This window comes from Miniopterus schreibersii (genome assembly GCF_964146895.1).
Source record: "Miniopterus schreibersii genome assembly, chromosome: 7".
Classification (NCBI taxonomy): Eukaryota; Metazoa; Chordata; class Mammalia; order Chiroptera; family Miniopteridae; genus Miniopterus; species Miniopterus schreibersii.
In genome coordinates this window covers 698628-722340 of record NC_138108.1, presented here as the reverse complement: position 1 = coordinate 722340, position 23713 = coordinate 698628, and the positions used below count along the sequence as shown (strand labels likewise).

Here is a 23713-nt window from a genome sequence, read left to right as displayed (position 1 = left end):
CCTGTGGTCCTCGCGCGACCCGGCCCGGGCGGCCTCTCCGGCCCCTTCAGCCCCCACAGCCTGCTCAGCGCCCCGGCCCGACCCACACAGGCCCGAGCACCAGCCGCGCGCCGGCCTCGTCGGCGGCGAACCTCGGTCGGGACGGTTCCGGGCCCCTTCGACCCGGAAGGAGAAGTGCGGCCGGGGCGACGGCGCGGGGTCTCGGGAGCCACGCCCTCGGAGGCTGGGAATCCCGCGCAGGCTCCCTAACGCTCCAGGGCGGCGGGGCCTCGGTGTCATGTGACTCTAAGCGGCGCGCCCGGTTGGCTGCGGCCCGGGCACCCTGCGGTTACCGGGGCGACCGGACGGCGGCGCTCGGCGGCGGCGGCGCAGCGGCTCTGACGCGGCCGAGAGCCCGGCGGCGCTGCGGGACGGCGGGCAGCCCGGGGCCGGCAGCCGACTCGGCCTCCCTCCGGGCCGCGCTCCCCGTCGGCCGCGCGGGGCGCCGGGCGCGCGCTGCACATGGGAGCCCGGGGCGCCCAGGATGCGGGCGCCGGCCAGGGAGCTCTTCCGGGACGCCGCCTTCCCCGCCGCCGACTCCTCGCTCTTCTCCAGCTTCTCCACGCCGCTCGCGCAGTTCCGCGAGGACATCACGTGGCGGCGGCCGCAGGTGAGCGGGCGGGGTCTCGGGGGTCTCCGCGCCGTGTTTCCCGCGGGGGCGCGAGCGCGGAGGCGGTGGCGCGGCGGCGCGGGGCCCGGGGGGTGGGGCCGGGCCCGGGCGCGGTGGCCCGCAGGTGGCCGCCGCGTCCTCGGGAGGGGCTCCCGGGCCCCCCACCCGCGTGGGCGCCGCCTCGGGAGCTCCCTCGGGCTCCGTGGGGAAGGCGCTGAGGCGCGGGCAGGGGTGTCCCGGGCGCCGCCCCCGAGCCTGCTGCTCCCGGCGCCCCCCCGCGGCTCCGCGCGGCCCCCGTGCGCCCCCCGTTCCCCCGAGCCTGCTGCTCACGGCGGGCCCCTCGCGCGCCGGGGCCGGGCCGAGCGTCGCCGCCTCCAGAAGTGGTTCCCCGCCTGCTGGACGCGACTCGGGGCCTCCGGGGCGGCGCGGCCGGGGCCTGTTTGGCCGGGAGGAGGCCGGGAGGGCGGGGGAGCCTGGCGGGCCCACCCGCGGGACGCGGGTGGAGAGGGGTGGCCGTCGGCGCGGGAGGGCTAGAGGTCTCCGCGGAGGGGGACGGAGCCGGCTGAGTCCGAGGACACCCCCGGACGCCGGGCAGGTCCTGAGAAGCCCGAGGGCTGGTTCGCGCGGCCGCCGCTGGCGCCTTGGTGGGTCCCAGTGGCCGATGGGGAGTGGAGAGGGAAGATAAGGGGGGCCGAGCCTGAGCACCGGGTGGGTACTGGGGGGAGGGGGGTGGAGTCTGGTGGCTTTTCTCTCGCCTTTTAATTGGCGCTGTCGGTAGGCAGCTGGCTGTGAGTTGGGCGCCCAGGACCCAGGGAATGGGGCTTGACCTGGGAATGGGGGCTGTGCTGGCGCTTACAGGCCAGGCCCGGGAGAGGGTCAGGAAGAGGAGGGTCGGGCCTGAGTCTGAGGGGCCCTCACGGTTCCGGGGGGTCAGCAGGTGCCCGACAGCTAGGCTCGGGAAGCAGCGGCAGCGAGGGGAGGGGACACCCAGGAGCACACGGGCTCTCAGGAGCCAGGAGGGCACCGCTGGGGTCAGGGGACAGCCCCCGCTGGTCCAGCGCTGTCCAGTGTGGGGAAAGATTTGAGAACGCGGAGGTGACATTGTAAAGATGGTTTGGGGACGACCCCGGAGGGGCCTGGGGGGAGGAAGCAGGGGTGGCAGCTCTTTCCAGAGGTTGTCAGCGAGGGGAAACCGAGAGGGGAAGTAGTGCTGGGGGGGAGTGTCTCAGAGAGGGTGGAGGGTCCCCGGGTGCCCTCCGCTGGCGATTCTGCCTGCATAGGTGCGAGAGGGAGGGGTCGCAGGAGGAATCCAGGCGGGGGCAGGAGAGGGCGCCCGGTGGGTGGCTTCTGATGAAGGGTGAGGCGAGCACGTTTTGAGAAGAGGGAGAATCAGAGGCATAAGCTAGCCCGGGTGTGGGAAAGAGCCTCTTAGGGACATGCTGGGATTTCTAGCAGTACAGAGGACCCATTCGAGATTCCCCATTGAGTTCAAGGTGAAACCATTTGCCCTGGCCGAGTAGCTCAGTTGGTTCAAGAGTCGTCCCAGAACACCAAGGGGTTTGATCCCCGGTCAGGGCATGTACAAGAATCAACCAGTGAATGCATTAATAAATGGAACAACAAACTGATGTTTCTGCTCTTTACTATTTCTTGCTAAAAATCAATAAATTTTAAAAAACAAAGTGAAACCATTTTCTAGATGAACATTTAGCTGTTTCAAGAAGGGAATGGTCGCATTCATCCAGAATTGGGGATGAAGGAAGGTGGACAGAGACAGGTACCCCATAATCCAAGCTGGGCGGGGTAATCTGAAGCAAGGAAGGGCTAACGGATCATGTCTGCAAGAAGCCAGCTGCCTCCCCTCCCATGTTAGGCAATGCAGAGGAGCAGAAAAGCTCCTCCCAGCCTGTCACCTAGATTTGTGTTCTCCATTTCAAAGACTGGCCACTAGGCATGATGTAACTCTAGACAATTTTCTTTATTTTAGGAAATTTGTGCCACACCCCGGCTGTTTCCAGATAACCCACAGGAAGGGCAGGTGAAGCAAGGGCTGCTGGGGGACTGCTGGTTCCTGTGTGCCTGCGCTGCCCTGCAGAAGAGCCAGCATCTCCTGCACCAGGTGTCTGTGACAGCGCAGTTTCTCTCTGCGCTCTTCCTGTCTGCTGGGCCCAGGAAGGAAATGAGAGGCCAGGCGCTGAACCCCTGTTCTGTGGGCTGTGCTGCACTGCTCAGCAACAGCAGTGGGAGTGAGAGGTCAGCTGTCAGGCCTCAGGGGCTCTGAGGCACAGCCACAGAGTCCCCCTCTCCCGCAGGGGTGCGTTCCTCCCTGCTCTGCCATCCCAGGATCCCGGTTCTCATGGAATCAGAGACACACATCTGAACTAAAAGGGCCAACTGGATAGGAAAGGGCTCGCCGAGGGCTCCTGTGCCCTGGTTTGGAGTGAGCGTCCCCACTAGTTACTTCCTTAACTGGATTTGGATATACATTGGTAAAAAATGGTTAAAACTGTCTCTAATGCTTGGCAGACCCCACAGGTGTAGAAGGCCTGCTCACACTCCCTCCTGGAGCTGATGGCCTTGTGTTTGGCTCCTTGCTAAGTTTCACCACTTAGCAACATTCATCAACAGCGGTGACCCAATCAGAGCTCCTCCAGGGGCCCCGGCCCATGCCAAGCGCAGCTCATCACTGGCTGTCACTCAGGCCTTGCTGGCTGTGACCCATTTTCACCAATGAGGACACTAGAACCATTGTCACTGTCTTCTAGCTAGTGAGTGGCAGAGCCAGCACCAAACGAGTCATCGAGGTACAAAGCCCCCAACGGCTCGGGTCAGAACACCAGACCCAGCAGTGAACACGAGTCCAGGTGTTGGCAGAGGGCCTGGGCTCCAGGTGCCTGCAGGAGGATCACTGTGCTTATGGCGCCCTGCCATCTGAAGCTCTGCTGAGAATTGGGTCTCGTGCTTGAGAAAGTCACATTTATTTTGGATTCGTGTCGAGGGCTTAATCAGGGGCATGATGGTTGACATTGAGCTTTGGGAGACACTGGTTCCCTCACTGTGGCCTTAAAATGTTTTATTGAGAAGTCTGGGTTTTCTGTCCAGTGGTTGGTTCCACGAGCACTGACCCTAGGCGTGGAGTGAAGTCAGATCTTTTGCAGACCACGGGGTCTGTAGGGTGGCACAGCGTGGTCACTCTGGTCAGCACACTTGGAGGGCACTGCGTGATGCTTGTCTCATGGTCTCCTTTTGCCTTTCCCTGTGCATGGTAGGTCTTTCCTCCCGGACAGCCGAGCTGGCTTGATCAGACATACCGTGGCTCCTTCACCTGTCGAGTTTGGCAGTTTGGACGCTGGGTGGAGGTGACCATAGATGACCGTCTGCCTTGTCTTGCAGGGAGACTCTGCTTCTCCCGGTGCCAGAGAGAGGATGTGTTCTGGCTTCCGTTGCTGGAGAAGGTCTATGCCAAGTACGCAAGCTAGGGGCTGGCGGAGCTGGGCCCCGGTGGCTGGGCCACCACCACCTTCGGCTGCCCCCGGGATCATGTTTTCACCCTCCCTGGGCTGCAGCACCCTGTCATTTCCAGGTGCCTGGTCGCAGGTCCTGAGTGGGGCCGACTGCTCCAGAGACAAACTCTGAGGCTTGGCCTGTGGTACCTCCCTTTCCCTGCCCTCATTTCACAGTTGGGCATGAAGGGATACTGTGTTTTCTTCCTTTCTCCTCAACCCCAGCAAGAAAGATGTGGACAGGTCGCTCCTCCATAGGTTACTGGGGAGGAAGGAAGCTACCTAGGTATCAGCCTGTTTATCGGGGTCTGACTGAGACCAAGATCCTCGTGCAGAGTCTGAATTGAGCCCCTTCCCTCCTAGAGTGCATTTACTGTCCTGCTGACAGCGGTCTGATAGGCCCATGTACCAGGAGGGGAGGGAGGCTGCTGCTGACGTAGTGTGAGTGCATCCCTCCCTCCGACGGCCACTGCCCAGCATGTGGGGTTGGAGTCCGTCAGACGGAGGAATGGGTGTCACAGCCTTGGCCTACACCGCCTCACACTTGCACTCACCCTGGCGGCTGGAGAGGTTCTGCACGTGGGCAGAGGTGGCTGGGCTTTGCTGGGATGCTGCATGTCAACCCATGAAGGCACAATTGCGTCTGGCAGCAGTGAGGATGAGTTGCAGAAAAAAGAAGGGATGTGGGGGTCAGAGGATGATTTGAGGTGTCATAGACCATGGGGACAGAAGAGAGGCAGGGTGCTGTGCCCTGTGCCGAAGGCTCACTCCCATGCCTTTCTCCCAGGGTCCATGGATCCTACGAGCATCTGTGGGCAGGGCAGGTGGCAGATGCCCTGGTGGACCTAACCGGCGGCCTAGCGGAAAGGTGGAACCTGAAGGACTTGGCAAGCAGCAGGGGCCAACAGGATGGGCCCGGCAGCCCAGAGCCCAGGACTTGTCGGCAGCTGCTTGCCCTCAAGGAGCGGTGTCTGATCAGCTGCTCGGTGTTCAGCCCCAGAGCAGGTGAGGCTGTGGTCACGCAGGGGGCCTGCACACAGCTTTGGGTCCTGTAGGCATTCGCTGGGCCCTGTCCAGACTGAGTGGAAGCTGGTGTCCGGCTGTGTGACCTTGTCCTGCTGCCCGCCCTTCTCCAGAGGGTGGGGTCTCTGTTCCCTTGACCAGGACTGTGGGGTCACCGCAGTGCGGAGATGGCCTGGGAAGCACATGGTGATACCATCTCTGGCTCAGCTGGCAACCTGCAAACTCAGCACCCAGGTTTCCGGTGTAGTGATGCGCATGCTTGTTGAGGAAAGGTTGTTGAAAAACTCAGACGTAGCTGCTTTTGATTTTTAAGGCACTTTCTCAGTTTTTCATAAACCTGTACTTTTTGCATTTTGTGTTCTGTACCATCTTCTGTGTTGCATAAACTTGGTCAACTTCTTACTACACTAGTGAGATGTGCTGTAGCTTCTTTCACCTTTCACTCAGTGTTAGGAGCTTATCTGATTTTACGCTGTCGTAAATAAATAACAGTATTTTTATGCGTACAAGTTTACCGTTTAGGGTTATTTCCACAGTGGAGTTTTTGATCAGAGATTACGAATGTTGAAATAAACAGACCCGTGTTGACAGTTACGCTGCCCTGGTGTGTGTGTGTGGGGGGGTTGGCACAGGCCTGGGACGGGCTCCTCCCCTGAGGATGGGGTACACATGGGCTGCTGGAGGTCACCTAGCCCACTGAAGTGGCACGGGGACGGGGGCGGGACACCCAGCATGGCGGCACAGTGCCATCTGGGTAAAGCACATGAGATGGTCCAGGAGTGTCTTCTCTGTGCTGGGTCACCCTCCTCTCCAGGTAGTTGCCGTCTAGTTTGGCTCCTCCTCCTCCTCCGTCCTCTGTCCCTGGTCTCTGGGCAGTTGGAGTTGTTTCTCCTCGGCCGCCAGTCCTCCCACTGCCCCTCCATCCCCTGCATCCCCACTGGCCTTGCCATGCCATCTCCCCTGTCCTTGGGTTGCACACCGTTGATAACAGTGCTCATGGTAGCACTTTTGAGACAACCTTGCACTAGATGTTCTGCATGGCCCTGTGGTCCAGCCAGTGTCCCTCATTCATCCAGGTGGGAACCAGGGCCCAGAGAAAGGAATGAGCTGCCAGTTCTGGTCCAGCTGAGCCCGAGTCCAGAGCCTTGTTGGGGCTCTGCACTGGCCAAGGCCACTGCTGAGCTAACTGTCCACAGCAGTCAGGGAAGGAGCCCCTGGTGGTCTGGCCCCTGGGGGCTGGACAACTCCTCAGGGGAGAAGACAGACCTGTGCATCTGCTGGGTTTGGTGATTCCTGCTGCTGACTGAGCTGCTCCTTGCCCAGGTGCCCGGGAGTTGGGGGAGTTTCACGCCTTCATCGTCTCGGATCTGTGCCAGCTCCAGGGTCAGGCTGGTCAGAGTATCCTGCTACTGCGCATTCAGAACCCCTGGGGCCGGCGGTGCTGGCAGGGGCCCTGGAGAGAGGGGTGAGTGTGGGTGGTGGCACTGCCATCGTAGGGAGGGGCGCCTGGTCCCCTATGCTGTGGCTCATGCTGTGGCTTGTGCCACGGTGGTTTGGGTGGTCAGGACAGGGCTCAGTTGGCTCCCAGCAAGGCTCCCTTGACCCAAGGCTGTGGCAGGGACAGGGCTCTCAGGGCTCCTGTTCCCCTCCAGGTCGCCTTGCCCCATTGCACGGTCAGTACTGTCACTCTGAGATGGGAGACCTTTGCTGACCTGAGCTTCTTTCCAGGGGCGAAGGGTGGAGCCAGGTGGACCCAGTGGACTCATCAGAGCTGCTGTCCCAGCTCCAGGAAGGGGAGTTCTGGGTGGAGGAGGAGGAGTTTCTCCGGGAGTTTGACGAGGTCACCATTGGCTACCCGGTCACTGAAGCTGGCCACCTGCAGAGCCTCTACTCAGGTAACCAGCACATTCCCCAGGCAGCCTTCAGGGGGTGCAGTGTGCCCCCCGAAGGAACTCAGCCTCCTAAAGTCAGGCCTGAGCAGGGCCCTTGTCCTCTGCGGTGGCTCCCCGTGGGGGGAGCCTGACACGTGCTGTGCTCTCGCCCTAGAGAAGGTGCTGAGCCACACCCAGGAGCTGCCGGGGGCCTGGGTCCAGGGCCAGTCCGCAGGAGGCTGCCGGAATAACAGTGACTTTCCCAGCAACCCCAAGTTCTGGCTGCGGGTGTCGGAACCGAGCGAGGTATATGTCGCTGTCCTGCAGCGGCCCCGGATGCGCATGGTGGACTGGGCCGGCCGGGCCCGGCCACCGGTGGGGGACAACCGCACTGTGTGGAGCCCGGCGAGCGTCCCCGGCAAGGACTACCCAGCCGTGGGCCTGCATCTTTGGAAGGTAGCTCCATGGGGCCAACTTCCTGCTCAGCGGGGTGCAGGGTCCAGGATGGGAGATCCGTGGAGGTCTGAGTGCTGGAGCTGGGGCACATATGACAAGCCCCACAGGCCACACCTGGCTGTCCTGGGGTCATGTCCCTACTTTGGCTCCCACAGACCCAGCACTAATCTGAGTACAGGACTGAGTTCCCTGCCTGTGGGCCAGAGGAAACCAGAACCAAAGCCAGGGGTGGCGGGACTCTAGGTGGCCGGTGTTTGTGGAGGTCTGAGCCGAGCTGAGACTTCCTGTGGGACCTCGAGAGGTCACTTCACCCTCTGCTCCCTCAGTTTCTTCCCCATCTGGCACCTGATAGAGGCACCTGTCCTCTCCTGGGGACAGGAGCCTGGTGCAGGAACCTGCTGCCTGTTTGCTGCCCACTCACCTGATTTTTAATCTTGTGTGTCCTGCCTCGATCTGAGGGCTCATGACCGTGTTCCCTGTCCCCTTGTGGGCGAGGCTTATTTTTTTCCTCCTGCTAAGTAATTGCTGGCAGGCCTTTTGTTCAGCAGCCTCAGGTTGCCTTAGCCGTTCGGCACAGACCTTCCTCATCTGCGTGTTCTCCCTGCCCAGGGGCCTGCAGCTCACGTGGGGCAGGCTGAGTGCAAGCCCAGGGCCATGGGCAGTTTCAGTCCCCGGGAGGCTGGGTGCTGAGGAGATGCCGTGATGCCGGGAGTGGGCGTGGCAGGCTCTGTGAGTTCCCACGCAGGCCTCCTCTCCCCAGGTGGAGAAGCGGCGGGTCAGCCTGCCCAGGGTCCTATCCACACCCCCTGTGGCTGGCACCGCGTGCCATGCGTATGACCGTGAGGTCCATCTCCGCTGTGAGCTCACCCCTGGCTACTACCTGGCCGTGCCTAGCACCTTCCTAAAGGACATGCCAGGACAGTTTCTGCTCCGCGTCTTCTCCAGCGGACGAGTCTCCCTCAGGTGAGGGGCAGTGGGCTGGCTTAACGGGCAGGGTCTGGCCATTTCCTTGGGCGCTTGTGTGCTCCTGCTTGACCACTGTGGGCCAGACTGCGCCTCCAGCCACCCTCCTGTGCTCCTCTTTCCCGGCAGTGCCATCAAGACTGCAGCCCAGAGCCCCAACCCCGGGAACACCCTGCTTGCGGGGGAGTGGGAGACCGTGCAGCTGCGGGGCTCCTGGAGGATCGGCCAGACGGCTGGGGGCAGCAGGAATTTCGCCTCCTATCCCAGCAATCCCTGCTTCCCCCTCTTGGTGCCCGAGGGTGCAGGCCCCCGCTGTGTCCGGATCACTCTGCACCAGCACTGCCTGGATGGCGACTGCCACCCCATTGGCTTCCATGTCTTCCAGGCAAGCTCCGTGTCCCTAGTCTGGAGGCTGAGCCAGGGTGGGATGGGCGTGATGTGGAGCCCTGGACTCTGGCATTTGGGCACATTGGCCAGTCACATACAAGACTCGTCTCTGGGTTTCATAAAGTCTAGTTCACTGGGGCCACAGGTGGCTCAGGCAGCCCCTTTCCCCTCTCCCTGGCTCAAAACAACTGTCCTGTGGTCAGTTTCCCCAGGACTGTGCCTTCTTCCCAGGAGGGCCAGTGGTGTCCCCGGGAGTGATCAGTCTATATCAGCAGCGCCTAGAGTTTGTAGCCCCGGTCCCCACGCATGGCCCCAGCACAGGCTGCTTCTGGGGGCGAGGGTGCCTCTGGGAGCCACGGAGAGGTGGGTGATAAGAGGGCTTGTGGGAAAGAGCAGGAAAGTGGGCAGGGAGCCCACACTGGCCAAGACCGTCCTGGAATTGACAGCCACTCTGCTGCCCGAGTGTCGCTGCCAGGACTTTCAGGTCAGAAAGAAAACAGGCGGGTGGCAAGGAGCTCCCGGGTTCCCGAGGTCCTCTGGGCAGGCATCTCAGCCTGCGGGCTGCAGTGGGCCCAGCTGTGCGGATTGCTCCTGGACCCCAGACAGGTCTAGGGGTAGAGGCAGCTTCCAGGAACTCGGGCTGAGAGTATTGTCCCTGCCTTCTACCTAGAACAATGTGAGTCAAGGGGAGCCCCTCAGAAGGAAGTGCTGCCCTCCAAGTGTTGGGCAGGGGTCGGGGAGCAGACCCCACAGATGGTGAGGAGGGCGTGTGGAAGCCAGGGAAGGGCCAGTGAGTCATAAGCGCCACCCAGAATGCCATCCTTGGCTGGTTGGCTCTGTCTCCCACCATGAGACACCCTTAGCAGACCTGTAGCTGGAGGAAGGGGAGATGTCAGAGGTTGCAGGCCCGGATCCCATGGCCACTGGGGCTCCCCAGCCCACACACAGTTGAGCTCCTGGAGGCCCCACTTCTAGATGGGCTAGGTGAAGTGTCCAGTGTCCCAACATCTGTGGAGGGAAAGGGACCCACGTAGCCTGGAGTACAGGTGATCTAGGGGGAGAGTAGATTTTCTGATTGAGAAGGTTCTGTATACTTGGGGGGTGAGCTGAGCTGCTGAGAACCCCCCTTCCCAAGAGCAGAGACACCAGGAGCTTCATAAAAAATGTTAGTGGCCATCAGATGACTCAGGGCCTGAGCAGGGGCTATTTGGGTGGTTCCTGGGTGTGGCCTGACACCTGACAGAGTCTCTTGGCTCAGCAGTGGGGCCTGGGTGAGTGGTGAGCCCAGCTTTGGGGGCTGCTACTGCTCCTCCTTGGAAGGGGTGTGTGTGTGGTGGGGGACCAGGCATGAAGCCCCAGGAGGTCCAAGCAGACTGCAGCTGGGGCTGCTCCAGTTCAGCATGCCCCCAGCTGGGGCTGCTTGGGGCCTGGGAAAGAGACTGAGGACAACGGGCAGTTCTACCCACCCCAAGGACAGGCCTCCCACTCAGCCTGTGCCTCTCCAGGTTCCAGTGGCCGGCGAGGCCCAGGGCGCGCCCTCCCTGCTGCTGCAGAAGCCCCTGCTGAGCTGCGTGCCTCACAGCTACACTCAGGAAGTGAGCCGTGTCTGCCACCTCTCTGCGGGGACCTATAGGATTGTGCCCTCCACCTACCTGCCAGACATGGAGGGGGCCTTCACGGTGACCATCGCCACCAGGATAGACAGGTGGGGCAGTGGGGGCCGTAGTCCTTAGTGCGTTAGTTCCCCCCTCACTGTGTTCTCCCGCCTGCCCCATGTGCCCCAGCTCTTAGCTGCCCTGACTGAGACCAAGGCTGCGGCAGTGCCTGGGACTCCTGTCAGCTGTGGCGGCGTGGATGGGCCTGAGCATGGGGAATCCCAGGGCTGACCCAGGTGATCTCCCACAGGCGCTCCATCCACAGCCAGGAAATGCTGGGGCAGCTCCTCCAGGAGGTACGTGGGGCCTGGGAGGGGTTGCCTGGGACCTGAGGCCTCCATTCCCCCAGCCCCTCCCGGCGGCCTCGCTGTGGACTTGGCTGTCCCCTGAGAGCAGCAGGCAGAGCCTCTGAGTCACAGCCCCTGGCAGTGCCGAGGAAGGAAGCTCCCCGTCTTCCCCACCGTCAGGGGCAGCGAGTGCCCACATCTCGCCATCTCCTGTCACAGGCCTCCTTCATGGCAGTGATGAGGACCTAACTGATGACCCTGTGTGTCAGCTCCGGGGACTGGGGTCCTTGTACTGTGGCCTCGTGCCACCAGCCTGTGCTGCGGCGGCCCGTCCTGAGCTGGGTGCTACGTGTGCCTGTGGCTCCAGATGAAGATTCCTCGTCCTGGAGAGAGGCAGCCCCAGTCCGCAGGGAGGGCAAGAAAAGCCCATCGTCCTGGTCCCCGAGCTGCGACAACAGCTCTGCAGGACCCTCCACGTCTCCCCTGCGGGCTCCAGAGAGGCCTTGTAGCTGACAGGAGTGTCGGCACAGTCTGTGCAGCGTTTCTAGGATGTAACTGTGTGTGTGCCCTGCCCGGGAGCCGAACTGGCAGCCTTTTGGTGCACAGGTTGATGCTCAACCAACTGAGCCAAACTGGCCAGGGCTCTAGGATGTAACTTTATAAATAAACATGAGTGCTGAGCAGTTTACAGACGTCTTGTTTCAGGCAGGGGAGACACTGGGAGGGGACCATGGCCTCCGGGAGGTGGTTTCAGGAGGAGGGGGTTGGGGAGGAAGATCGGGCACTTGGGGCAGGCCCAGGGCAGGTGCAGGAGGGAGTGGCAGGAAGCAGACTGCTGCCTGCCATCTCCCCACTTGGCAGCCTTGCCATTACCTACCAGCCAAGTGGTATTTGTAGGTGTGCAAAGTGGAGGGCACCAGAGAACCAAGGCCTGGTGTCCTCTGCCCGGTGGTGCCATATGCAGTTGGTGCTGACACTGTCCTGGCTCCGGCCCTCTGGTTTGCCCTGAAGTCCTCAGTGGACTGGAAGTTCCTGCTGGGTGTGGGCTGCTCCCAAGTCTTCCAGGGTCTGAGCAGGTCCCCCCCACCCATGGCTGATCTCCTCATGCCCCAGACATCTGGGCCTCAGTCTATATTCTCACACCTGTCACTGGTCTGGAGCCCAGTGTGGGGCAGCTGAGCTGAACCAGGGCTGCAGACCTCGGGGCCCAGCAGACTGGGAGGGCCTCACCCTACTGCCTGATGCAGTTGGGGCTTTATGACACCTGGAGTGAGCAGCCTGCCTGGCCAAGTCGAGTGCCAGCGCGGAACCCAGGGTTGTGTCCAGGGTCAGGCCCATCTGGGGTCCCCAGCAGCTCTGTGGACCTGCTGGTGGGGGCCTGGGGGGGGGTGAAGACGGCCTCCCTCGTGCACTGTAGCCTCGCAGATGCAGGGGGCAGGTGTGGATGTGTGCAGGTGAGAACACCTTCCCCACCCTTCCCAGCAGACTTTGCCCGCTCCACCTGTCTGCGGTTCCTTTTCATTTTCACTTCCTGCTGCAGAGGCCCAGTGCCCGTGCCTTCTCCTTGGGAGCCGTGCCGGACCTAGTCCTGGTCCTGGGTTCTCTCTTGCATGTCCTCGCTTGCCCTCCCTCCCCCAGGCCTTGGTCAGCCTGGGGGTTGGCAGAGCTTTTGTGGTGAGTGCTGAGACCCCGGTGCCCTGTGAGCAGGTAGTCAGGGAGGGGCTGGCCAGCAGGGCTTCCTGGGCAGGAGGTGGGATGGAGCCGGTGCCAGCTGGACCGGCCCACCAGGCTGTGTCCAAGCTCTCGGACGCTCAGGGCTCTCTTCTCTCCACTTACAATCATTTCTTGCTTGGTATCCCTTGTCCACTTCATTTGGTTTTACTGGATTCCGCCCCCACTGACAGCCTTAAACTGGTTTTGCTGCATTTTGAGATGAGTGAAGAGCTACGCAGCTCCTGGGGACACTGCAGACTTTGGACATGGCTGTGCTCCATCAGGGGAGGGTCTTCTCCAGTTCTGAGGATAGTTTGGGGATAGACTGGGCCCCCTAGCCCCTGGAGTGTTCAGCTCTGAGGTCTGGGACCCCATCCCTCCCGAGGTAGCTCAGACAACGTGCCAGGACGTTCTGTCCATTCCTCTCTGGTTCCCTGCAGGTACAGGCTCCGTTTGCACAGACAGTGGGGTCTGGGTCTGGGCTGAGACAGCACAGCCCAGGGTCCCTTGGAGCACAGGCCCTGGAGGTTTCGTTGGGCACGTGGGCCATTTACTGAACCACCCCCAGCACCCTGCTCCAGGGCCAGAACTCAGGCCCCGCCCATCCTCAGTTGCCTGGGACTCCTGGTGCCTTACAAGTTAACCAGGAGGTGGGGCTGCCTGGCAAGGAGTGAGCACTGGCTTGGGCGGGGCTGGGCTGGACTACTATGTCAGGGGCCAGTCCTAGTACCCTGTGGGCTCCTGGGGCCTGGGCAGGTGTCACGATGGGTATCTCTGTGTGGCACATGGGTGTGTCCCTGTGGTCCAGTTGACATGGGCTCATCCCTCATCCCCCAACCCCACTGAGAAAACCAACTAGCATCTACACATCTCTCTACCCCCCTGCTCCTCACTGTCCATTCTGAAGCCCCTCTGCGAGCATACAGTGGGTGCTGTGGGTGTGGCCAAGATGCCCAGTGCCCCTGCCCTTGGGGACACGTTAGAGAATGGTCTGCACACAGGTCTCCTAGGTAGTCCTGACAAGGAGGTGACCGATGATATGTGGGGTGCTCCTTGACCAGCTCAGGGTCAGCCAGGGGCAGGGCAGAGGTTGGCAGAGGAGCTGGGCAGCCTCAGGGAATGGAAAAAGCTCTCTGTGCCTGAAGGGTGGGATGTGGGGGCTCAGAGAGCATGGCAAGTGCTGAGGCTGGAGGGGTGGGTAAAGAAGGGGCCTTGAGGCCACCTAAGGAGCTTGGGTCTTTCCTCTTGGGCCGTGGGAGCCATTGCAGTTTTAAGCAGGATGTGATGTGAGTGTATTTGACATCTCCCTCTGGCTGAGGTCTTGGGGATGGGTTGGAAGTTGAGGACCAACCAGAAGGCTGTTGAAGACATCCAAGGGGCAGATGGTGGCCTCCTGACTAGGCAGGAGGTGGTGGGTGCCGAGGGAAGAGGCCAGTGTCGAGGTCCCTCCAGGAAGGAGACCCAGCAGAACAAGACGCTTGGGGCGTCATGAGTTTGCACAGATCAGTATGAGTCTCCATGGACGTGGTATACCTACCTCCCCACCGGCCACCTCCACAGAGGCCTCCTCCAGCCTCGCTCAGCGGAGCACGGTTCACTTTCACCTAAAGGACTGTTTTTCTATGCTTATACATGATATCGTATTTTTGGTTTCCTTTTAACAGTTGTTTGTCGCCAGTATATAGAAATACATTTTATTTATTTATTTTTGGTTAATCTTCGCCTGAGGATATTTTTTCATTGATTTTTAGAGAGGGTGGAAGGGAGGGGGAGGGAGGGAGGGAGGGAGGGAGGGAGGGAGGGAGGGAGGGAGGGAGGGAGGGAGAGAAACCACATTGGTTGGTTGCCTCCTGCCCGCACCCTGACCAGGGCCAGAGATCAAACCTGCAACCCAGGTATATGCCCTTGACCGGGAATCGAACCTGAGACCCTCCTTTGCTCGGGACAACACTCTAACCACTGAGCCACACCAGCCAGGGCTAGAAATACATTTTTTTGGTCTATTAATCTTGTCTCCTATAACCTTGCTAATTCACTTATTGGTTCATAGTTTTGGGGTAAACTCCTTTGGATTTTCTATATACACAGTTATGTCATGTGAAGATAGAAAGGTTTATGTCTCTCTTTCCTACCTGGAAGCTTTTTTTCTCACCTCATCTCCTCTGGTTGGGATCCAGGGACATCGAATGGAGGTGGTGGGCACTGTCCTTGTCACTGAGCACATGGGAGCTCCCAGCCTCCCACTGAGTATGGTACTTCCTGCGGGTTACCTGGGACACCCTCTGTCACCAAGGGCGTTGCCTCTTTCCTAGTTTGCTGAGTTCCCATTGTAAACGAATGTTGAATTTTGTCAAATGGTTTTATTGGCATCGATCGAGAGGATTATATAAATGTCCTTCTTTATTAATGTAGCTAATTCTATTGGTGGGTGTTCTGATGTTAAAACAAACCTTACGCTCCCGGGGAGCTGTGCAGGTGTCACGGGCCTTGGGAGGCTGGCGCTCTGCTCGGGGTCTGGCCAGGTGGTGCTGGCAGATCCGTGCTGGGGCAGATGAGCACGCGGGTGGCTGGGGACAGACGAGGCCGCCGTGGTCAGTGTCACAGGAGAGGTCTGAGGGTGTCTCCCCCACAGATTGTTATCGGCTCTGGTGTTTGCCCATGTGACAGGGAAATGGCTTTGCGGACACTTCTAATTTGTCCTCGAGTCTGCTGCGGTCTTTTCGTATCTTTAACGAGCCCTTTCCATCTCCTTTTCTGTGAAGTGTCTGCATTTCTGTTGGCTGGCGTCTTGTCCAGTGTCCAGGACAAGTATCAAAAGGCCAGCGGTCCTGGGGAGGGATGGGGGGGACGTGAGAACACATAGCAGATGTTTCCCCTGGGATGTGGGAGACCTACTGCCTTGGCGTCTCTTGGGTGCTGGGTAAGCTCCCTCTTCTTGGGCCCCCCCCAGACAGACTGGCTCAAACCAGCCAAAGCTGGAGGTTGTTGCCCTTGGAGGAGGGGCCAGGGAACCCCTTGCAAAGGGAGACACCCTCTGGCTCCTGGAGGTTCACAGCTGACTTTCAGGCAGGGGTAGATGTGATCACAGCTGGGCTCTCTGCCTATCACCTCCAGCCCCAGGGCCTTGCCAGGAGCAGGCTTGGTACCTCTTGTCGGCTGTGGGGAGCCCTGCAGGTTCCTGAGCAGGGGCTGGCCGCCTGGAGGGAGCATAGGTGGGATGAGTAAGGGCACCTGCAGGCAGGGGCCAGGATCCAGGCAGGAAGGCAGCCTGTCCAGGAGCAGGGCCTGGTGTGGGTGGTGGCCAGCCTCCCAGGCAGAGCAGCCTCAGGCAGGGAAAGGGGAAGGAGCCTGGGAGCGTAGAGGAGCACCCAGGGGGCAGGAAAGGGGCAAGGGCTGGGAGGAGCCAGGAGCCTGCAGCTGGAGCAGCCTCCGTGGCCCCGTGGCCGCCCTGGGAGGGATCCCAGGGGGCTCACGCAGCTGCGGAGCAGAGCTGGAGAGCAGTCCTGGGGAGCCAGCCGGGAGGAGGGAGCAGCCGCTGTCGGGGTGAGTGAGCCGACTGACCTTGAAGGGAGCCGGCCACGGACGCGCAGATTTCTTTGAATAAGCACTGTAAGTGTACTTTCTCCGCTTTATGACTTTCTTAGTGGGCTGTCTTCTCTCCAGCTTGCCTCACGGTAAGGATTCGGTACATAATGCCTGTGACGTACAGAATACTTTAACTGACGTCATGTTAGCCGCAGGGCTTCTGGTCCACAGGAAGCTACTAGTAGCTAAGTTTTGTGGGGAAACAAAGTTACACATGGATTTTTGACTGGGGAGGGGGGTGGTGCCTCTAACCCCCAAGTTGTTCAAGGGTCAGCTGTACAAAACACAAGTTGTATGAAGAAAACCAGACGGAGAGGGTGCCAGAAATGGGTGGGGAAGAGGTCAGGTGAGGGGAGGGGGAAGGCAGGGGGAGCCCATGGAGAGACCCCCCTTGGGCCTGGGTCTGGGGGATGTGCCTGGGGAACGGTGGAGGAGAGGGATGAGACCAGAGCCCCCCTCAGGGGCCTCTGGGCAGGGAGCACTGGTCCCAGGGTTGGGGGCCGGGCCGCGCTCCCCACTCTGGGCCTGGGCTCCACCTCTGTGAACGGGCAGGGGTGGGGTGGGAGAGCTCCCCGCATCTGTGCAGGGAGAGGTGCTGCCATGGGAAGCTGAGGAGGTGCAGTCCCTGCCTCGGGGTACAGGGGGCCCAGTGGGGGTCCACAGGAAGGGCTGTTGTCCATGCTGGGCTCAGGATGCAGAGGCCTGACAGGCAGGATGCCCAGGGCGGCCTGGAGGACTTGGGAGGGCATTTGAGTTCGGAGCAGGGTGGTCTGGGAAGGAGGCTTCTGGGGACGAAGCTTGAGGGGCGCCGGCTGGAGGGGGCAGAGGAGAAGCAGGCCGGCAAGAAGCTGGCATGAGCAGCTGTGTCCATGCGTGCTGGTGGTCACCTGTCAGCATGGCTGTGCGTGTGAGGGGTGCCGGTCAGTGAGCAAGCGGCCCTCCTGCTGGGTGGGGCCTTCAGAGATGCTGCTGGGACAGGGCTGGGACAGATGTCTCCACAGTGCTGCTGGCAGGGCTGTTCCAGGGCCAGTGCCCTACCAGTGAGCGTGCAGCTGTTGGGGTGTCGACACAGCAACTGGCTCCCACTTCCCCTCCTGGAAATTCCCCCAGGCAGCTCTGCGCTGGGGCGGAGGCAGTGGGGAGCCCGTCACCCCCACTCTGCTGTTTCAGCCTGCCCACTGCTTCCCCGCCTTAAGGATGGGTACAGTCAGGCAGCCTGAGGGGAGGGGGGACAGCTCAGCCCAGAACCAGAACTGAGGCCGACTGCAGGTCAGTGCCAACCTTGGGACCTCGGGTCTCAGAGCCGGGCCAGGGCAGTGATGGGGGTTCTTGGGGCCAGGCTATGGCTTTGATGGGGGGCTTCAGAGAGGGGAGGGGCCAGGGCTGTGATGAGGGGTCTCGGAGCCAGGCCAGGGCTGTGTTGGGGGCTTGGAACCTCAGGTAAGTGTCCTAATGGAGGAGCTCTGAGGGGGGCAATGGTCTGGAGAGGGGACCCTCCTCCATGAGTGTGGGCTGCCATTCAGAGGGACCAGGGATGTCTCCAGGGCCAAGACTCCTACCTCATTGAAGACTGAAATCTACCTTGTGGGTGTGATCAGCATTTAAAAAGCTCTGATAGAAAATATCTCGGTTCTGTGTTCCCAGTTCAGTGAGCTCTGTTTTGTGAAACCTTTTAAAAGAATGTTATTGGGGTAACATTTTTTGATAACATTATGTAAAGTTGAGGGGTACAGGATTGTAAGCCGACTTCTGTGTGCCTATCGTGTGCTCCCCACCGGAGTCTGGTCTGTCACCGCACAGCTGACCCGCCCCCTCGGGACCACGTTCTGGTGTCCGCATCTAGGAATCCGGTTTGTTTGTTTTGCTAGTTTGTTGCTTTTTTGTTTGTTTTGTTAGTTTGTTGCTTTTTTGTTTGTTTTGCTAGTTTGTTGCTTTTTTGTTTGTTTTGCTAGTTTGTTGCTTTTGACTTTAAATCATGGCTCTGGTCCTTTTCTGTCTTATTTCACTTAGCGAGGTTCTCTCAGGGGCCATCCCCGTCGTCACGGTGCCGTTCTCACCCCTTCTGTGGCTGAGTCCTGCCCGCTGTACACGAGAACCTCTTCTTCGTCCACTCGTCTTGCGGGGGGCACTTAGGTTGTTCCCCTAGCTTGGCCCCCGTGAATAATGCTGCAATGGACATGGGGTTCAGAGATCTTTACGAGTAAGTGTTTTTCGGTAAACTCTCAGAAGGGGAACTGCCGGCCTGGCTCATGGTCCAAGGGACCGAGGGACCTGGACAGAAAGGACAAGCAGAACCCTTCAAAGAGCGAGGGGTTAGAGGGTGGTCCTAGTCTCAGTGTTTGAGGAGCCCCCACTCTAGATTTCCCCGGGGGCTGCCCCAGCGTGCAATCCCACCAGCAGGCACAGGGCTTGCTTTTCTCCGCACCCTTTGCCTAGTTCTGTGAAATGTTTCGCTCACACAGGCCAGTCCTAGGTCGGGTGTTTCCTACGTGGGGTCCCAGTTCCGGAGGCCTCCAGGGTGCTCAGGCACCACTGTCTGCCCTGATTCCACTCGGCGGGGAGTGTGGGGGGTGGCTGGGGCCAGTGGGGCAGGCAGGGGGGGTGAGGGAGGCTGTCACGTGCTCGGGCTTCCCCAGTGCACCCACAGGCTTCTCTGCAGGGGACTGCACAGGCATCTCGGTGCAAATGGTGCAGATCGCAGAGCAGCTTTTGGCTTCCTGTGTGGGAAGTGGACTGAGGAGGAAGCCAGCCTCCGCTCCCTTTCCCACGGCAGCCTCCCCCAGCAGGAAACGGCAGCTCAGGGCTCTGAGCACCCACCCGTCTCTGCAGTGGGGTCCCGCCACCCCAGTGGAGCCCCGCCACCCCAGGGCAACTGCAGCACAGTGTCTGCCGGAGGGGACGGTCCTGCATGTCTGGGCTGCAGCTGGGAAGCGGGTAGGCAGGAAGGGAGGGTCCCAGCAGCTCGTTTGGACTCTGGGAGAGGGGTGGTCCGCAGGGCCCGGCCAGCTCATGGCCCAAGGGACCGAGGGACCTGGACAGAAAGAATAAGCAGAAACCTTCCAAAGCCAGGAGCGAAGTCGCGGGGTATGTAGGGACATTACATACGGGAAAAGCGGTCATGCAATTTTAATTGCTGGCAAATGTGCGGTTTTAAAATTCAAGAGAGATGGACGGCATGTGTGGTGGAATATTCTGTCCTGGCTGGAACCTGTTCCTGCCTCTAATGGTCGGTGTCTGGGGGCTCCCAGGGGGCCCAGCCTGAGCTAATGAGCCTAATGGCTCTGCCGATGCTGGGTTCTGGTTATTTCCTCCCTTCCTGGGGGGAGCAAGAGGGGAAAGAACCAGCTTAGCCTGGCCCTGGTCCCTCCCCTGGGTGCACTGAACCCCCACCCAAAGGGCAGGGAGCCCCCAGAGGGCACATGTTCCTCAGGGAGGGAGGCCACTCCTCCCCAGGCCCTTCCAGCCAGGGGAGCCCAGGTGGGGGGCTGGGAGGCAGCCAGGCAGCCCTGTGCCTCATCACAAGGCCCATGACCCCACCCTGTGGGTCACCAGCAGCCACAGCCCTGAGGTTGGCCTAGCTCAGGGTGAATCCAGAATCCGTCTCAGCCTCTGGGGCCATCACCAGAGGTCAGACCCCTGACCAAGTCCTCTGGCCCTGGGGGGCTGGCCCCGGCCCTCCTGAGCTTCGTGGTGGAGCATATTTAGGGGAGAGAGGCCAGCATAGACAGTGGAGGGGGGCTGTGTGGGAGCTTCTGATGATGATGTCAGGGTGGAAGGCGCCCAGTGCCACCCTGAGGACCATCTGGGCCTGGAGGGGTGGAGCTCCCTTAGGGCTCTGACCACAGGGAAGTCCAGGGGCTCCCTACCCAAGATGGGACCTGGGAGGGGGCCTCAGGGAACAGGACTAGGTGGGTGGGCACTCTGAGGGAGGGAGGGTGGGACGAAGGGGGCAGACCACAGTTCTAGAGTTTTCTGGGGAGCTGTCCTGAGCCACAACCCCTGCTGTCCTGGAACTCTGCTGCCAGGAGTGGCCAGGTGAGGTACATGCTGACCACCCTGTGAGGTGCAGGTGTGGGTCAAATGTGGGTACCTCCTGCAGCCAGGTCTGGAAAGCGGGCGGCAGGGGTGGGGGTGCAGAAGGCCGCCCAGCCTTTGTCCTGGGCCTGCCTTGGAGTTCCCTTTATAGGCTCCCTGTCCTAAGGGCTGAATCGGCAGGACTGGAGATGGACAGTGGGCTCCTCCTGCCTTCCTCTCTGCCTAGCAGCAGGCGGGGCCCAGGACAGGAGGGCTCTGGAGAGGGCGAGGGTCTGACTCCAGGCCCAGGCTGGCTCACAGGGTAGGGCTAGGCCTGCCCAGCCCCAAAGGCCTTGGTTTTCCCCACCCTTCCGGTGGGCAGGGGTCTGGCCTGAGAGCCCTCAGGGTTCCTATGGTTTCTGTGACTTCTTTGGGAAGGCCAGCTTTGGGCTCCTGGATGTGGGGTGGGGGCTCACCTCCTGTATCCCTGGCCAGAGGTGGGCGAGGCCTTGCCGCTCCCTGAGCCCCATGCCCCACCTGCCCTCCTCACCCCTGCCCCTCTCCTGCAGCCTCAGGACCATGAACAACACCACCTGCCTCTTCAGCCAGTCCCCCCTGGTCACGCACATCTGCCACGCCTACCTGGGCCTGCTGCTGGTGCTGGGCCTGCTGCTCAACGGCCTGGCGCTCTGGGTGTTCTGCTGCCGCCTGCGCCGGTGGACGGAGACCCACATCTACATGGTCAACCTGGCCGTGGCCGACCTCTGCCTGCTCTGCACCCTGCCCTTCATGCTCACCTCCCTGAACCAGGACAGCCCCACTGACACGGTGCTCTGCCAGCTTTCCCAGGGCATCTACCTGGCCAACAGGTACATGAGCATCAGCCTGGTCATGGCCATCGCCGTGGACCGCTATGTGGCCGTGAGGCACCCGCTGTGTGGCCGCGCGCTCCGCTCCCCGCTGCAGGCTGGGGCCGTGTGTGTGGTACTCTGGGTGCTGGTGGTCAGCTCCCTGGTGCTTCGCTGGGCCCTGAAGGATCAGGAGGGTGGCTTCTGCTTCCAGAACCCCTCCCGGCAGAACCCCCAGACTGTGGTCTTCTCCCTGCTGGGCTTCTACCTGCCACTGGCCGTGCTGGTCTTCTGCTCCCTGCAGGTGGTGACCGCCTTGGGCCAGAGGCCGGCTACCGACGCGGTCCAGGCGGAGGCCACCCGAAAGGCTGCCCGCATGGTCTGGGCAAACCTGGCCGTGTTCGTGGCCTGCTTCCTGCCCTTGCACGTGGTACTGACCTGGCGTCTGGCCACGGGCCTGAAAACCTGTGCCATCCAGGACGCCCTCTCTGTCACTAGCCGGGTCTCAGATGCCAACTGCTGCCTGGATGCCATCTGCTACTATTACATGACCAAGGAGTTCCAGGACGCATCCGCACTGGCCACGACCCCTACTGCCAAGGCCCATAGGAGCCAGGACACCCTGTGCGTGACTCTGGCCTAGGAGACGACACAGGGGTGTGGGGACCAGGTCCCTGCTCTCTGGGAGGTGCCCCTGCTGGGGGTAGGGGGCTGTGACCAGAAGTGAAGAGACCCAGGATGGGCCCTGAGCTCACCATGGGTGTGGACACTTTCCAAGAAGCCTGCTGGACAGGTATGACCCAGGTGCAGAGCCTTGGGAAGGTAACAACCCCACCCCTGGGATGAAGACAGACAGGGGCAAGGGCAAGAGGACTGAACGAGGCCATCCCCAGGGACCCTGGGATGGGGCCGAACACCTGCTGTGTCCAAGCCCTGGTGCCCCTGGGCACTAGGCAGGGAGGGCGGGTACCTGCTGGGTTCTGTGCCTCTCTGGGCAGGAGTAAAGCTGCCCCCAGGGCTGGCCCTGACGGGACTGTGTGTGCTGCCCAAGGTTGCCTGGGGGAGGCAGGAGGGCGGGGCATCTCTGGGTGAGTCTCTAGGGCCCTCTTATCTGGTTCCCATCCATCTCAAGTCCCCTGGGTGTGTGCAGCCTGGTGTCCTCCTGCTGGTGCAGGCCAGGACCTCTGAGCCCCTCGTTGGGGCTGAACAGATGCGATGGGTGGGGGAGAGTAAGACCATGAGGAGGTGGCCGGGGTCTGTCGAGGGATACGCTCCCCCGCTTCATTCAGGAAAGCCTGGAGCCCTGCCTGGTGGAGGTGAGGGCTGGGTGCCCAGCTGGTGGGTTTGTGCTACGTCTGCACCTCCCTGGCCTCCAGACTCAAGCTGGAATGACCAGAGCTTTCCAGGGGCTGTTGTGGGTGCTGGTTTGAGGTGGGCCTGGGTTCCAAGTCCTGCTCTGTCCCCTCTCACCTGCCTGTCTTTGGGTACCAAACAACCCCCCTGCCCTGTTCTCTTGCTTTGTGATGGGAGGAGAATGGTGCCGCGTCCTGGCACGGACAGCCTCATAGGTGTGAGGCTGTTGCAGTCCCACAGGCCCCTGGCTCAGGGGATCCATGCTCACCCCATCCAGTGCTCCCCAAACTCCCCCCACCCCTCAGCCCAGCCAGTCTCCCCATGTGCCTGCACCTACCCTGGTCCTCCAGCCCCCCAAATCCTGCCTGCTGTCATCACAGCCCCGCCCTTCTGGGGGCAGTTTCCAGTCCCTGACTCCTACCAGCCCAACCCTGGAGGGTTTTGTTTTCCACGGAACTGAGGGGTCCACTGAATGACTCTTACCCTAGGGCCACATGCCACTGTGCTGAAGGCTATCGGGGCTGAGTATAGACTGTCCTCGGCCAGATTTGGGGATCAGGAGAACAGGCAGAATTGGGCCTGGGACTCAGCTCCAGTGCGCCCCCACCCTCCCACCCCAGCATTGTAAGACTAAGGAGAGAGGTGCCCAGAGGGCCGGTGCAGACCAGCACCAGAGAAGAGTGTTAGTCTGAAGGTTAACTCTGGCCAGGCGGCAGGAACCTCCTAGAACCTGTGTTAAGAAGGATTCAGAGGCTCCTCTGAGCTCCGAGGGGCAGCAGCTGTGACGTCGGCACAGGTGGGGGGGAGGAAATTAATGCAGCAGGAGGGAGGAAGCTCCCTTCCTGGGGCCTCCCCAGGGTCTCCGGGCAGGCGGGTCTCCTGAGCTGAAGCTACACCAGACCCGCCTCCACCGTGGATCGGAAACTCTGACTCTGACTCTGCTTCCAGCTCTGCTGGGTCCCCAGCTGCACCTCTTCCAGGACTGGATTAAGGGCAATGGGACTTTGGAAACCAAGCCATATAATTCCACGAAAATAAAGCTTTCTACCAATCTCATCCCCCCGGGGGGGCCTCCAGAAATGCTTATTCCAGCTGTCCCCCAAGAACCCCACTCCCACTAGCAATGGAGAAATACCAACCATGCATTTCTCTGATAACACCAGCCCAGGGGAGGCCGATGGGCTTCCACAGAATCCCTGAGGGGTGACAAGAAGAGGAACCGAGACAGAAGCACAGATGGTGAGCAGCCCAGGAACTGATACAGACTTGGGGTGTCCTACACTGGAGTTGGGCCTCTGGGCTGGGCCAGGCCAAGTGGGGAGCCTCTCACCAACCCCCCCCCCCCCCCAGGGCTTAAGGACAGCCCAGTACATTGGTCAGGACCAGGTTCATCACTAGCAACCAAT

The 23713-nt window shown here is 61.0% G+C and overlaps 2 protein-coding genes across 7 annotated transcripts; both read left to right on the top strand.

Moving 5' to 3' along the window:
- On the top strand, positions 1-11482 carry CAPN10 (calpain 10). Its single transcript, XM_081142269.1, has 12 exons — positions 1-649; positions 2637-2768; positions 3919-4115; positions 4940-5157; positions 6499-6640; positions 6904-7070; positions 7222-7502; positions 8263-8465; positions 8595-8850; positions 10358-10557; positions 10758-10803; positions 11014-11482. Exons 1-12 carry the CDS (start codon positions 524-526, stop codon positions 11041-11043), a joined length of 1998 nt encoding a protein of 665 aa, XP_080998395.1. The 5' UTR covers positions 1-523; the 3' UTR covers positions 11044-11482.
- Positions 6983-23362, top strand: LOC308559485 (G-protein coupled receptor 35-like). Of its 6 annotated transcripts, XM_081142272.1 has the most exons (3): positions 10525-10557; positions 10758-10803; positions 20676-23356. In XM_081142272.1, exon 3 carries the CDS (start codon positions 20686-20688, stop codon positions 21595-21597), a length of 912 nt encoding a protein of 303 aa, XP_080998398.1. In that variant the 5' UTR covers positions 10525-10557; positions 10758-10803; positions 20676-20685; the 3' UTR covers positions 21598-23356. The 6 variants fall into 6 exon arrangements, with proteins under 6 accessions (XP_080998396.1, XP_080998398.1, XP_080998397.1 ...); XM_081142270.1 differs by lacking the exons at positions 10525-10557; positions 10758-10803 and adding an exon at positions 6983-7070; XM_081142271.1 differs by lacking the exons at positions 10525-10557; positions 10758-10803 and adding an exon at positions 15572-16116 and having other exon boundaries at positions 20676-23362.
- Positions 23363-23713: the final 351 nt, after the last annotated feature.

Excerpts from the sequence above, each read along its gene's own strand:
- LOC308559485 (XM_081142271.1), top strand. The coding sequence starts at position 20,686 with ATGAACAACACCACCTGCCTCTTCAGCCAGTCCCCCCTGGTCACGCAC.
- CAPN10 (XM_081142269.1), top strand. The coding sequence starts at position 524 with ATGCGGGCGCCGGCCAGGGAGCTCTTCCGGGACGCCGCCTTCCCCGCC. Across the intron at positions 7,071-7,221 it reads CCTGCAGAGCCTCTACTCAG|AGAAGGTGCTGAGCCACACC; the intron begins GTAACCAGCACA and ends CTCTCGCCCTAG. Across the intron at positions 7,503-8,262 it reads TGGGCCTGCATCTTTGGAAG|GTGGAGAAGCGGCGGGTCAG; the intron begins GTAGCTCCATGG and ends TCCTCTCCCCAG.